Below are 12,666 nucleotides of genomic sequence, written 5' to 3'. Positions count from 1 at the left end.
TCTCTCTCCGTAATCATAAATCCAAATAACAGAAAACAAACAATAGAAAGAGAGCAACCTCTCCTTTCATAAACACTGTTTCTGTGGACTGTTTTCACTAGAACTACGTTTTCAGGGTTCCTGCAGCTTATGGTAAATTAAATTTAAAACTTTTTCAATGCCACTTGGATTGAAATCAATATTTTTTCAAAACTAAAAGAAAACAACACACAAGCTGACATCAATTACTTATGTTAAGGGACACTTTCTAGCCAAAGATGTTTATTTTTACATAAACATGACTTTGTTTTGGTCCATGGCAGAGACGAGGGTTGAGCAGAACTGGGAAATACTAACCATTTGTTGTTGGGTTTTCTTTACGAGTTTTTGTTTCTCACTTTGCCTGTGAGATTCAACTGCTTTGATTCACACTAGACTCAGTTTGAAAAAGCTTTTGCATAAAATATGTTGAGTTTTATTTGCACTGCCTTTTGCTAGTTTCAACCATGCCTCGAAATCTTAATTAAATAGCCCGTTTGTATCGTATCAGGGTGCATCTAGGGTACAGTGACAGCTAAATCCTCTGCTCTGAACGTATAATATATAAGTGTTGTTGGAATTTTTAATCTGATTTAAGACATTTTTACACCAGTGAAGGCCTGAGTTTTAAATTTGATGAATTTGATGCCTTTTAAGACTTTTAAGGATCTGCAGAAACCCTGCTCTCTACAGAAGAAACAGTCCCTGTGGAAGCCACCGACCACTGCTTCTGGCAAGAGATGTTGCTGTTGCATTTTTTAAATGTCATTTTTAAATGCTGTCAGCACCTTCAATGAATTTCTTTGACAGACATTTTATTGGGGATGGATGCAGGAATCCCAGAGACCGATATCTCAAAACCTGGGCACTTAAAAATGAAACTATCCACTTGATTATATGCCACTATAATTTAATGAGAAATATGTTTGTGAACTAACCCTTTAAAATCCAGTTTCTTTTTTAAATTTGTTACAAACGACAGAGGTAACTAGAAAGACAAAAGGATTATATTACTAATATTACTCTCAGCAGTGACACGCGTTTCCCCAATTGACATTTCAGACAGCGTCATGCGCAGTAACACCTGCAACCCAAATCTGCGTCTCGGTTGCAGTTGAATGCAGAAGCTGCTGTTGTTGCATGACAGACATGACATCTGGCCATTGTTGTACATCTGTGTGTTGAGTCTCTCTTCATGTCTCCCTCTCTTTAATCCAGTGGAGATAATTCAGGGGCTAATATGATTTGAGTGTCGGCCATCAGACTGTCTCTGCCACAACAAGCTTTGCCAAATATTTAATAATTTGCTAAGCTGATTAAGCAATTAACAAAGCAATTAATTCTCCCATCTAATGGCACTAATTTGTTGTTTCTGACAAAGGTGGTCCATCCGGTGGGCTGGATCCCCTTAATCAGCTGATTAGTGCTGGGAGGAGTTGTTTGTTTGCTTTTAGTGTGTTTTTGGAGAGAGGGAGGGGGCGTTGGGGAAAAGTGCAACTGGATATAGAGATGAAAAATCATCCGCCAAGCGTTGTGGTCCTGTGTTGTGTCAGTGTTTGTTTCGTAGTGCGTATGTGTGCGTTTGTGTGAGCATCCCCCTTTGCTCCATTTAATTAAAACAATAATAACACAATCAACATGAAATACAACTGAAAGCTGAAGGATTTCAAAGAAACTTTGAACCTGTTGGTAATCCTCTTAGTCCTTGCAGGACGTCTGTGATGCATGTGCACATACAAACTGTCTCTGTGTCTTTCCTCACACATGTGTGTTCACATTTCCACGGTTGGTTGGGTTAGTAGAATGTTTCTTCTTTTTTTTTTTTTGTTTTTGGTTTATCATTTAATTTGTATCTGGTAAAAATCAAAGAAAAGGGAGACAAACTGACAACTAACAGTGTGAAATTCCCCCCTACATAAATGTACTCAGTACTACATTCATTATCCAACTCCGAAAGTTTCAACCCACCTCTGATTTTGTTATATTCAGGGCATGGCGTTGGTGTTTGCTCCACTGCGAGGTGAAACTCTGAGACTGTTCTGTCAGCTGGCCCAGCAGGCCGGACTCTGCACCTCTCAACACCAGCAGTATGATGCTCAGGTCTGGGATGTTCACTTGAAGGTAAGAAATGCATCCAAGAATAGAACGACATACCCTTTTTTCACCCAAATTAGCGTGTAGCAAAATGTTTGGTGGAAATTTAGAGACAGATTCAGATATTTCTAGTCCAAGTTAATACTATTCTTACATGCCTCGTGTTTGTTGAGAGAGTGTGTTGGTGGCTGTAATCGTGCCTTGTCAGACAGATCCAGTTTTAAACGCTCAAACACTTGTAAAGCTCAGTTTTGGAAACTGTAATTATCTCAATGTTAAATCTTGACCTGTGCAAACCTGTTAATATATGAAAGTATTCCTTCTAAAAGTGACTTCACTGTCAGAAACAGTGAAGTCCACAGACTGATGAAGACTCTTTTTTTTTTTTTCGGTTGAACCTTTACAGGCTCACAACATGTGAGCTTTGCATAATGAAACAGGCTTGTATGAAAACCTTTAAAACACAGTTTAATTACTTTCTCAAAAATACACCGAATCTGTTGCTGCATAATACAGAAACCAGCAACAATCCAGGTCGCATAATGTGCACTCAGCCTTAATAAAGACTGGCGGATTAGCCTGTAGTTTGATGTTTAGAGACACTTTGTGAGCCACACCGGAGCTAAAAGAAGCTGCCTTAACTTGGCACCATGAGGGAAACAAAGAGAGGGAAGGAGAGAGAAAAAGAGAAAAGGAGTGACGGAAAGCACATGAGTCGGCAGTGTTGAAAGAAGTGGTGTCCAGCTGTTAACTCCATTACACACACTGCTACAGAAGAACAGGACAGCAAGGAGTGGGCTAAATTGGTGCACACACATTCACCAACACTGGTGGGGCAATTGGACAGACTGGCCATTAAAGTGCCTGTTAAAGTGGCCTGAACCCCAGTAAGGAAAATCTCGCTCCTTCTCTCTTTACTACTTGTCCCTTACTAAATTTAGCATCGCAATCACTCACCCATTCTATATCGAAGTGGCTCTGGACCCTCTCAAACCAACTTTAGGTTGAGGAGACATTGACAGAATCAAGACAGGTTTACGTTCAGGTCAAGTTGTCCCAGTCCACATGTGACACCACCCTGCAGTGAGAGTGTTTGTGGCCACCGTCTTCATGTGACGTAATGAGAAAGACGAATGAAATTTTGCAATGTCACTGACCTGTGCAAACACTGTCCCCAAAAAGTTTTGTTAATATACAAATAATTTGAATTAGCATCCGTTTTACTGAAAAAGATAATGCCCACCAGGTTACATTTTTATCAACTAGTAAGAAATCTGTTCCCTGTTAATATAGTTCTCAATTGTTTTCTGAAAACATCCCCTCCTGAAAAAAAGTTTGATAACATTTTTATGATTAAGTTTTTGCCAATAAAAGCATTTGGTTGAAGTGAGGGAAATATCGGTGTCTTGGTTAAATATTTAAAAAAAAAATCCATCATGACTTGAAGCACAAGATGGGACACAGCGCATTAACAACACAACCCACTGTTGAAATACCAAATTAATTTTACTGTGCACTAATGAACAATATCACAAACAATTCTGACCATTTCTGCTTAAGAGTTCAGTGGCTAAAAGGAATAATCTTACCTATTAATACATTATTTTAACACTCACATCCTCTTGACTTTAGTCGTTTTGCTTTTCTTTACTTCCGTATCTCTTCTTGTGTGCTAAGCTGCCAATCAGAGTGATTTCACTCACCAATGGGCTCCATCAGGTTGTGCGCCACCGTAGGCTCTAAGACTGTTTGAGACGCAGGACTGAAATCGCTCTCATTTCTGCACTCAGTCATTCACCTTGACCTCCTCTAACTTGTGGGCAGTACAATAATGTTCCTGGATTCATTTTTTTTTTTTTTTTTGCCAGTGATTGTAACTCAGGCAAAAATCTAATTTTCTTTAAAAGATATTGGCAATTCAAATTAGTAGTACATTAGTTTATTTTGTCGCTGTGTACTATAATATTTTTATTTTACCATGATGAATTAAAGACAAAATAAAGTTTAGTCTTCTGTTTAGTTTCCTTTCTTAGTTAAAACTGGGAAGAAAATATGCAAAAAGTTGCTGTGCAAATAGGTCAGATGCAGGGAGAAATAGAGGCCTATATATGCAGAGAGTGAGACCCCTTCTGATCGGAAAAACGCAAATGATTTTTGAACATGCATAAATAAGACAAACACTCGTTAAGTTCATTCAATCTATGAGGATTTGCTTCAGATGAAAAGTCTTATAGTAGGTTGTTTTAAGCTCAGCTATTTTAGAAAAAGGTCACAAAATTATAGTAAGAATAGAAACCAGCGACTCCGAAAGAAGGAAGAAGGGGGGAAAGCTGAAAATTACGAAGTGAAGAGGGACTAAAGAGAGATAGTGGCATTAGAGTGGATGCTGCCATTGCTTTAAATTAAAAAGAAATGCAACTTTGTTTGAGAAAGCTGCAGAAAGAATTGATTTGGCCTCAAGGCTGCAGAATACAGTCATTGAATAATTCTAATGGTCCAGCACCTCGACCGCTTGGGGAAAATTGCTACTCAGACCTGTTTTAGTGATGAGAGTTGCTTGACAACAGAATCTGAGTGGTGAAATTCAGGCTAAAATTGATGTGGGGTAAAAACTAAATGAAATAAAAATCAAAAACACCCTGAAAATACGCTGGCTTTTCCTTTCTTTTCTTTGGCATGCAAGGGGACTGTCAGACTTTTTGGCTCATTCTTGAAATTCACACTTCTGCATGATACACACACATACACACACACACACGCTGTCACACATGCACACATACACACACACACACACACACACACACACGCAGTCACACATGCACACATACACACTTGCACAGTGGGGTCAGGTGCTGCATGTGGATATGAGGACAAGTTGAAGTGCCCCCCTCACATCTGAAGGTGATTAAGTCTCCTCTGCTTATCTTCTGATGAACACTCTGAACAACCCCTGTGTGCTGTTTTGTGTGTGTGCTTGAATGTGACCGACTGACCATTCTAGACACACACACACACACACACACACACTGTGCACACACAGCTAAGAAACAAGCTATATCACAATCCCGCACAGACCAGACATCACTCAGACAGCATATTGGCCAGACATTACACACAAACACACCTCATGATGATATCACAGCGAAACATACACTACCATCGTGCACACACACACACACACACACACAAATGAGCAGCTGCTGCTTATTTGCACCACAGATTAGCTTTCTTCAGCTATATTTACTTTCAGTGGGTGGACCAGAACACAAGAAAAATGCATATCAGAACCGACAGAGGAACACACACTATGGATTTTCTTTCACTGCGGCTTAAAACAATCAAAGACCAAAAGCAAGTGTATCAATTTTGAGGAACAAGCTGGAATTGAAAAGCCTATATATAATGTCTTTAATACTGAGAATAAAAGTAGTTGAAATAACCCAAATTTATAGACCTGCTTAATTTTTTTTTTAATTTCTCGACTTCTTTCTTTAATGAGATTATGTTTGAATAAACTTTTCACATTTTGAAGTATAATGTTAAATATGTTATACATCTATTAATTTGAGCAGTAATTTATAATATTAAAGACATGGTAAACTAAAATTAAATCTGCACATCTCTATTTTATTTATTCTTTATTCCATTGTTTTTACTCTAACAAGTGAACAGATACTGTAAAGCTGTCATTGTTTTGCTGTTTTAGCAAACGAGGCACTGAATGAAAAAACATTTCTATGAAAGTGAAAAAGCAGAGGCAGGTTTTTAGTTTGCCAGACGGCCACTGCATATTGTAACACAAATATCTGCAGTGCTGGGGCATTACTAGTTACATGTTATTAAATTACATAATAAATGCAGTCTTAATCAGTTACAGTTACTACAAAAACATCATTAAAATATTGGTAATTGCAAAGGGATTACAGCTGAATACATTCTCTTTTTTTCTAGAAAGCTTATATGTCGAATAAAAAAATACTTCTATTTCATTGCATCTTTTTGGTGCAGTTTTGTCATTTTTTGGCATAGCCTATTCCTGGACATTTTTCAGCTTTATTGCCCAGCTTAAAACGTTTGTTCTAAAAGTAATTAAATGTAATAAGTTACATTACTTTGAATGAGTAATTCAAATAAAAAATTGAAATCACTATAAAAACAGTAATATGGAAATGTTTCCAAAATCTGTACATCATTATGTAGCAAACGTATGCAAAAACACATCTAAAACTAATACTCTACTACTGAACCTTACTTAAAAGTTAAAAAAAAAATTTGCCCTGTCACTTGGATTCGCTCTTAAAATGAAAGGCTTCTTTCTTAGCTCATGCTACGCCCATCCACCAAGTTTCAAGAAAATCGGGCAAGTACATTTTACGTGATCCTGGTAATAAACAAACTGAAAACATTACCTTAGCTTAGATAATAATATAACTGATGTTCAGTGAAATCAACTCTAACTCACTACATGTGTTATGGGAAACCCCCTTTTGCTTATTTCCCAGCGTATTTTGTTTGGAATCATTAGCATGGAAAGCAGAGCTTCGTAAAGCCATAAGATCACATCATATGATACCACTGAAAGCCACAAAAATATCATACTGAATTATCGCCCAACTCTGATCTCAGGCTAGCAGCACGCTCTAATCGAAATCGAAACTTGTTAAAATATTCACAAAACAATATCCTGTAATTGGTTAAGTTTCCATACGTGTCATCTAGGCTGAGTTTTACTTCTCTTCTTTCTCCCAGAGCGACTCACAAGCTCCTCCATCTGGCACCGACGCCGTTAAACAAACGTACCCTCAGTCGCTGCGAGTGCACTGGCATTCCTCGCTGTGCCAGATTCGACACACGTCAGATTTGATTTTGTTTGGAATATGCCGCCTGTCTTAATGTTTGCTTTGTGTGTGTGAAAGACAGAAAAAAAGCGAGCAGGGAGTGTTTTTAGCAGGTCTTTACAAACTAGACCCCCAGCTCGCTACGCTGCAGTTTTCCAAACATACACACACTTTCGCCCTTTGACACAAACACACTCGAGGGACTGGAGACAGCAGGCAGGCAGGCCCGATGTGCAGCGGTAGTGTGTGTGTGTGTGTGTGTGTGTGTGTGTGTTTGTGTGTGTGAGTGTAAGGCGTGTGCTGGGACGGGCAGACAGGGCTAGCGCGTTATCCTCTTATCCCCACTGTTGTGGAATAGAGAGGCAAGCAGCTGGAGGGACTGCAAGCAGCCTGATAATGCCAGCGCTATTTTCTAACCCGCCATCTTAATCTTGTTACTCAAATGGTTGTGAAGAGAGAGTCATGAATTTTAATTTCTCTCAAACACACACACACACGCAAGTGAGTGTGTGTGCACATGTGTAGATACCCCGTCTCCCTCACATGCATAAATAGTATCCCCACTGTGTCCATGCACTCACACTCATTTCCCTGCCTACTTCTTTTCTGTCTCCCTCCTTCACTCTCTTTTTCCCTCTCCCCCCTCATCTGCCCGGCTACCCCCCCACCCCCCCCCCCCCTTTTCTCTGACATATCTTCCTTCCCCCTTCTTCACTCTCCCTCCCTCTGCTCCCCTCTATCTTCCCATTTCCTACATCACGACCCACTTCTCTATTTATTCAAGCCTGTCCTTCTATCCCTTCCTCTACTCGTCTCTCCATCCACCCAATCCCTCATTCTCTGTTTCCTAATCCTGCCGAGAGAGACCCCAGACATCCGGTTCATCCGTCCCTCCCTTGTCTCAGAGCCCCCCTCCTCTTTCGTTTTTTCCACCTTGTTCACTTACTCTCCGCTCTATACAAGCAGAGAAAGAAAAAAAGAGGCAGAGAAATAGAGAGCACAAGAGAGGGAGACAGAAGCCGAAAGTGGCAATAAAATAGATGACTTGCACCTTGGAAAGGAAAAAAAAAAAAAGATTGTGGGGTCGGTGGGGTGGGGGGTCGCGTTGAGAGCCGATTTAGCCAGCCACCCATGAAGCTGATTAGGCAGCCTGCGATCAGGAGGAACAGCTTTGCTTGTTAAACTTTTCACCTCTGCGAGCTCTCAGCCCTCACCGCGTTAAGGCCCCCTCCACTCCCTCCCTCCCGCTCCATCCCTCCATCTATCGCTTCCTTGCTCCTTCCGCCTGGTAGAATTTGAATGTGAATGCTGGCCGTGGTCCCCATAGCAGGCTTAGCACAGGGGGCAGGCAGCTGCCCCTCCACGCCCAACCACCCCCTGGGCCGTCTGCTCCCGCTCTCTCTGCCTCCCTCTATCACTCTCTCTCTCTCTCTCTCTCTCTGGGGGTCAGCGGTTCAACCACCGGCCGGTGCCTGGAGGGATGGCCACAGGAAGATAACACACATGAAGGGCACAGGGGGAGAAAGGGAGGGACAGAGGGAGAGAAGGGTGAGACAGACACGAGCAGTTTGGACATATTCAGGAAGAAAGGAGAAAATTTGGAAAAAAGCAGAAAATGGAGAGATGGTGGCAAAGATCTCTGACTTTGTCAGGAGGGATGAGACATTTAAAAAAGAGATGTGACAGGTCACAGTTTAAATCACACTTTGGAAAAAAGACCATTTTTTAACTAACTTTAAAACAATTACTTCAATCAGCAACACATAAATGAATTAATTTTTTTTTTTCAAATCTAATCATCAAGTTCGATTAACACAACAGTTTGGAAATCGAGTTGAGAAAACCAAATTCATTTATGTGTTATCAATTGAAGTAATTATTTTAAATTAGTAAAAAAATAGCTTTTTTTTAGTTTACAAACCTGTTTTCTGGGTGTTGTATGTTGTTGTAACCTGTAAAAATAAATAATTAATTAAATAATTTGCTTTAACTTTAAAAAGTTATTGTCCACGCTGCCTTAAATTTTTAACTTGACTAAATTTGAGAAAACAAGTTAAATAAATACGAAATGACCTCAACTTTTCTTCCCAAATTCAGTCAACTTATAATTTTAAGGCAGCCCTGACATTAACTTTTTTTTTTAAGTTAAAACAGTTTATTTTTACAGTGTAGACTATATTCACAAAACATTTTCAGGACAACCACTTTCTCTGGTTTTATACCCTTGTACCTCCAATGTGTACTTGTACATTGTAGCTACTTTTGTATGTAGAATGTGTGAGTACCAATACACACTGAAATTGGAGAATTAGAGTAGAAGAGCTCAAAATACTCAAGGGGGGAAAAGGGAGGTTACATTCTTCGGCATGTGTTTCGGTCCACGGGTCACTTATTCTTGCGTGTCATCAGGTCAATAGCAAGGTGGAGCAAGGTCTGTTTCTGGCTATCCAATATATGGTAGTAATAATAATAATTATAATAATAATAATAAAAGTAATGGAATGTGTTGCAGGCAAAAGTTAAATCAGTTTTTTTGCAGAATGCAAATGTGCATCTGTTTAGTTTAATTTAAATCATTTTGAAATTTCCATTTAAAGCACTTTGGTCAAAACCTGTGATTTTTTAAAATGTGCTCATTACATAAATTTAACTTTTTTGTGTGTTGGCACCCCTGCTGTGTCAGAGCAGTGGTCTCAATAGGGAATTGCATTTTACATGTGGTGCTAATGTCAGCCTGAACACAGCCTAACAACCACCCAAAAGAAGCTTTAAATACTCCGATTAATTCAAATGTCCATAGTCCTGGTTACTCTTTGTACTTCATTGCTAAATTCTAACTGCACAGACAGACACTTATTTGCATATTGCATGCATTCATAACTGAATATGCAACTGTCTAATCAACTTATTACAATATATGTGTTTTAATACAGCTGAATGCAGGGAGAGACCTGCAGGGATTGCAGTTTAGCTGAGATCCACCTGAGTGTAGAAGAAAAGTCACTTTTACTGAGGAGAAAATTTTTTCTTTTTCAAAAATGAATGATTGATGTTTTAATATACATTTAACAATGTTAGGTTAAAATGAACTATTACAAGTCCTTTTTCAGTTGCTGATCAATGTATTTTGATGCTGATATTGATATTTTGAAGGATTTCATGATTTTAATGAGTGCCACAAAATAGCCTAATTTGTTGGTAAAACAGCACACAGTCAGAGTTTTGGTTTGTATGTTTAGTAGGTTGGAGGGATGATCATTTACTTGCATATTACTTACATGCCGCTGACGGGAGTGAATTTGGGGTCAGTCTGAGTTTCTGTTTGTTGTGGAGAAACCTTTTCACACAGTCCCCCCCCCGCCCCCATCCTGGTCTCACCACACACATGCACACACAGACAATCACACACTCTCACATGAGCCGACCCACTAAACTCACTTTCATAAGTCTCTGATCATTTGGCCAGACGCTGGGCGAGCTGATTAGCCGGAGCATGCCCAAACTGCCAAGTCTGCTTAAAAGGGCACCGAGTGGGCATCCCACAAAGCTGTGTTTGTGTGTGTGTGTATGTGTGTGTTTGTGTGCATGTGCGCGTGTCTGTGTATAAAAATTAAAGTTTTTGTGTTTGCAGGAGTATGCACACTGGAGGTTGAATTAAATAATTAGTAAACTGATTTACAGAAATGTTAGCAGCAACTGTTTTTCAAGGAAAAATGCCCAAAATTCTCTAGTGTAAGCTTCTAAAATGTCAGAATTTTTTGCATTTCCTTTGTCACTATTTTCTGGGGTTTTATGATCAGTAATGAAACTTATATTTAGATTTTAGGCCCATTTTTGTCAATAATATCTGTTCTTGAGCTCTACTACATAGATAAATTAAACATTATCTTGATAAAACCTGTCATGTTGCAAGTGTGATTTTCTTGTTGTTGTTTTTTTTAAATAAAGGTTCAAAGAAGGAAAAAGAAATAAAAATTGGCCATAAGATTTAAAGTGTGAATTTTGGGGAGATTTTTTTTTTTTTACTTCAAAGCTACAGTTGGTAACTTTTATTTTTTAAAATATAATATTGTGACATGTTTGCTGAAACTTTCACTACATGTCCACATGAGATGGATACTTTGTGGAAAAAAATAATGCCACTCTTCCATTTCCTACAGCCTCTAATAGTATATGCTAGAATCTACTGCAGCTCGTGGAAAACAACCAATCAGAGCCGGAGAGATGTTGTCAGAAAGATTTTTTAGTGTACTGTTCAGCTCTAAAATGAGGAAGTTCGTGATCCGGACGGCATATTGGAAGCAGTTGAGCCAAACACCAAGCGCCGCCCACCAGCTGGAACAAACTCTCTCATTTTACAGCCATTACACTAAAATATGTTTCTCCAAGCATTTCAATAGGCAATGCAGTTACAGTATCTTGATATCTGATTGGTTCTGCAGACTTTGACCACGGTTCATGACTGACAGCTGCATTAGAGACTCCTCGGCTCTGACTGGTTGTTTTTGTTCTCTTGCATTGGTTCAATTAGAAGCAATTCGAGGACAGGCAGAGGAACATGATTATTTTTCACTGACTATCTGACTTATGTACCTGTACATTGCACTGGGTCAAACATCACCCTCTGACTACTTGTAACTAATAGTTGCTTTTTTTTTTAACATGTTTTTCTAATGTGTGCTTGGTGGTGTGGTGGTTAGTGCTGATACTTCACAGCCAGAAGGTTTCTGGTTCAAATCCAGGTTGGGGCAAGGTTTGGTCTTTCAGCAGGGGGCAGACTTTGCATATTCTCATTGTATCTGCATGTGTTCGTCAGGGTTTCCTCACATCATACTCACATACCAAAGACATGCAGGGCAGGTGAATTGTTGACTCCTAACACATTAAAAGTGGGTTTTCACATGGTTCTTTCCTCTTTAGTGCAGGTATGAACAATCAGTCTCTCCCACCTGACTCCTCCTCTGTGCAGGTGTGGGTAATCAGTCTCTGAAGTGAATATTTAGTCAGGCAAAGTGTGGCGCACGGCTTCTTTGGAGGATAGAGAGTGAGTGTTAAACTGAACAGTGTGATAGAATACCCCAGTAAAGCCACAGTAGCAGTTATTTGTTTGATCCTTTTCAGTTTTCAGTGACTATGTGGGCCCTCATGGTCACACCATGGCAACCAGTGTGTTCCACAATATTGTAAAGTATTGATGAAATTAGAGAAAATATTCAACCAAACTGAAGGGATGCTTGTGTAGAATTTTCAGTCTGTTTTGTTTATGCTTTCGTGTGTTTTTCAGATGCTGACGGAAGGAAAAGACGCCTACGACGAGAACATCCACTATCCTCTCCTCATCACCTTGACCAAAGGACCTCAACCTGTCAGCCACCAAAACAAGTGAGCCCTCAGCTTCACACAGTACCACTCCACATCCTTTTGGATATTTGAGATGGAATGATGCTATAGAGTCATGTTGACAATGTGAACTATGAGTGAGGGGGAAGAATTGCACTGAAAGAGCAGTATTAGAAAACAGTAGGGTTGCGTTTGTCTCAATGTCAAGTGTTTAGTCAGAGAGAGTGAATCAAGCTGTGGTCATATTTGAGATATTTTTCATACTAATGCCGGCCACTGAGAGGGTTTATTATCAGATATGATGCATGGCTTTGGACAATACTTGAGCGTGCATGTTTTGTGGTGTGCAGTGTTGAAGAACAGCCTCATTTCCAAA

At 39.5% G+C, this 12,666-nt stretch overlaps 1 protein-coding gene across 4 annotated transcripts in view; it reads left to right on the top strand.

Moving 5' to 3' along the window:
• camkmt (calmodulin-lysine N-methyltransferase) overlaps positions 1-12,666 on the top strand; it is a 137,185-nt gene that overhangs the window by 113,723 nt on the left and 10,796 nt on the right. For all 4 annotated transcript variants that reach the window (XR_006106563.1, XM_042501696.1, XM_042501695.1 and 1 more), the window contains exons 11-12: positions 2,008-2,139; positions 12,235-12,332. Coding sequence is in view for 3 of the 4 variants with exons in the window: in XM_042501696.1 (XP_042357630.1) it covers positions 2,008-2,139; positions 12,235-12,332 (230 nt within the window). In the remaining variant the exon portion in view is untranslated. The remainder of the gene's footprint in view (positions 1-2,007; positions 2,140-12,234; positions 12,333-12,666) is intronic.

The sequence above is a fragment of the Plectropomus leopardus genome, chromosome 15 (genome assembly GCF_008729295.1).
Source record: "Plectropomus leopardus isolate mb chromosome 15, YSFRI_Pleo_2.0, whole genome shotgun sequence".
Classification (NCBI taxonomy): Eukaryota; Metazoa; Chordata; class Actinopteri; order Perciformes; family Serranidae; genus Plectropomus; species Plectropomus leopardus.
This window is presented reverse-complemented; position numbering and strand designations above follow the sequence as displayed.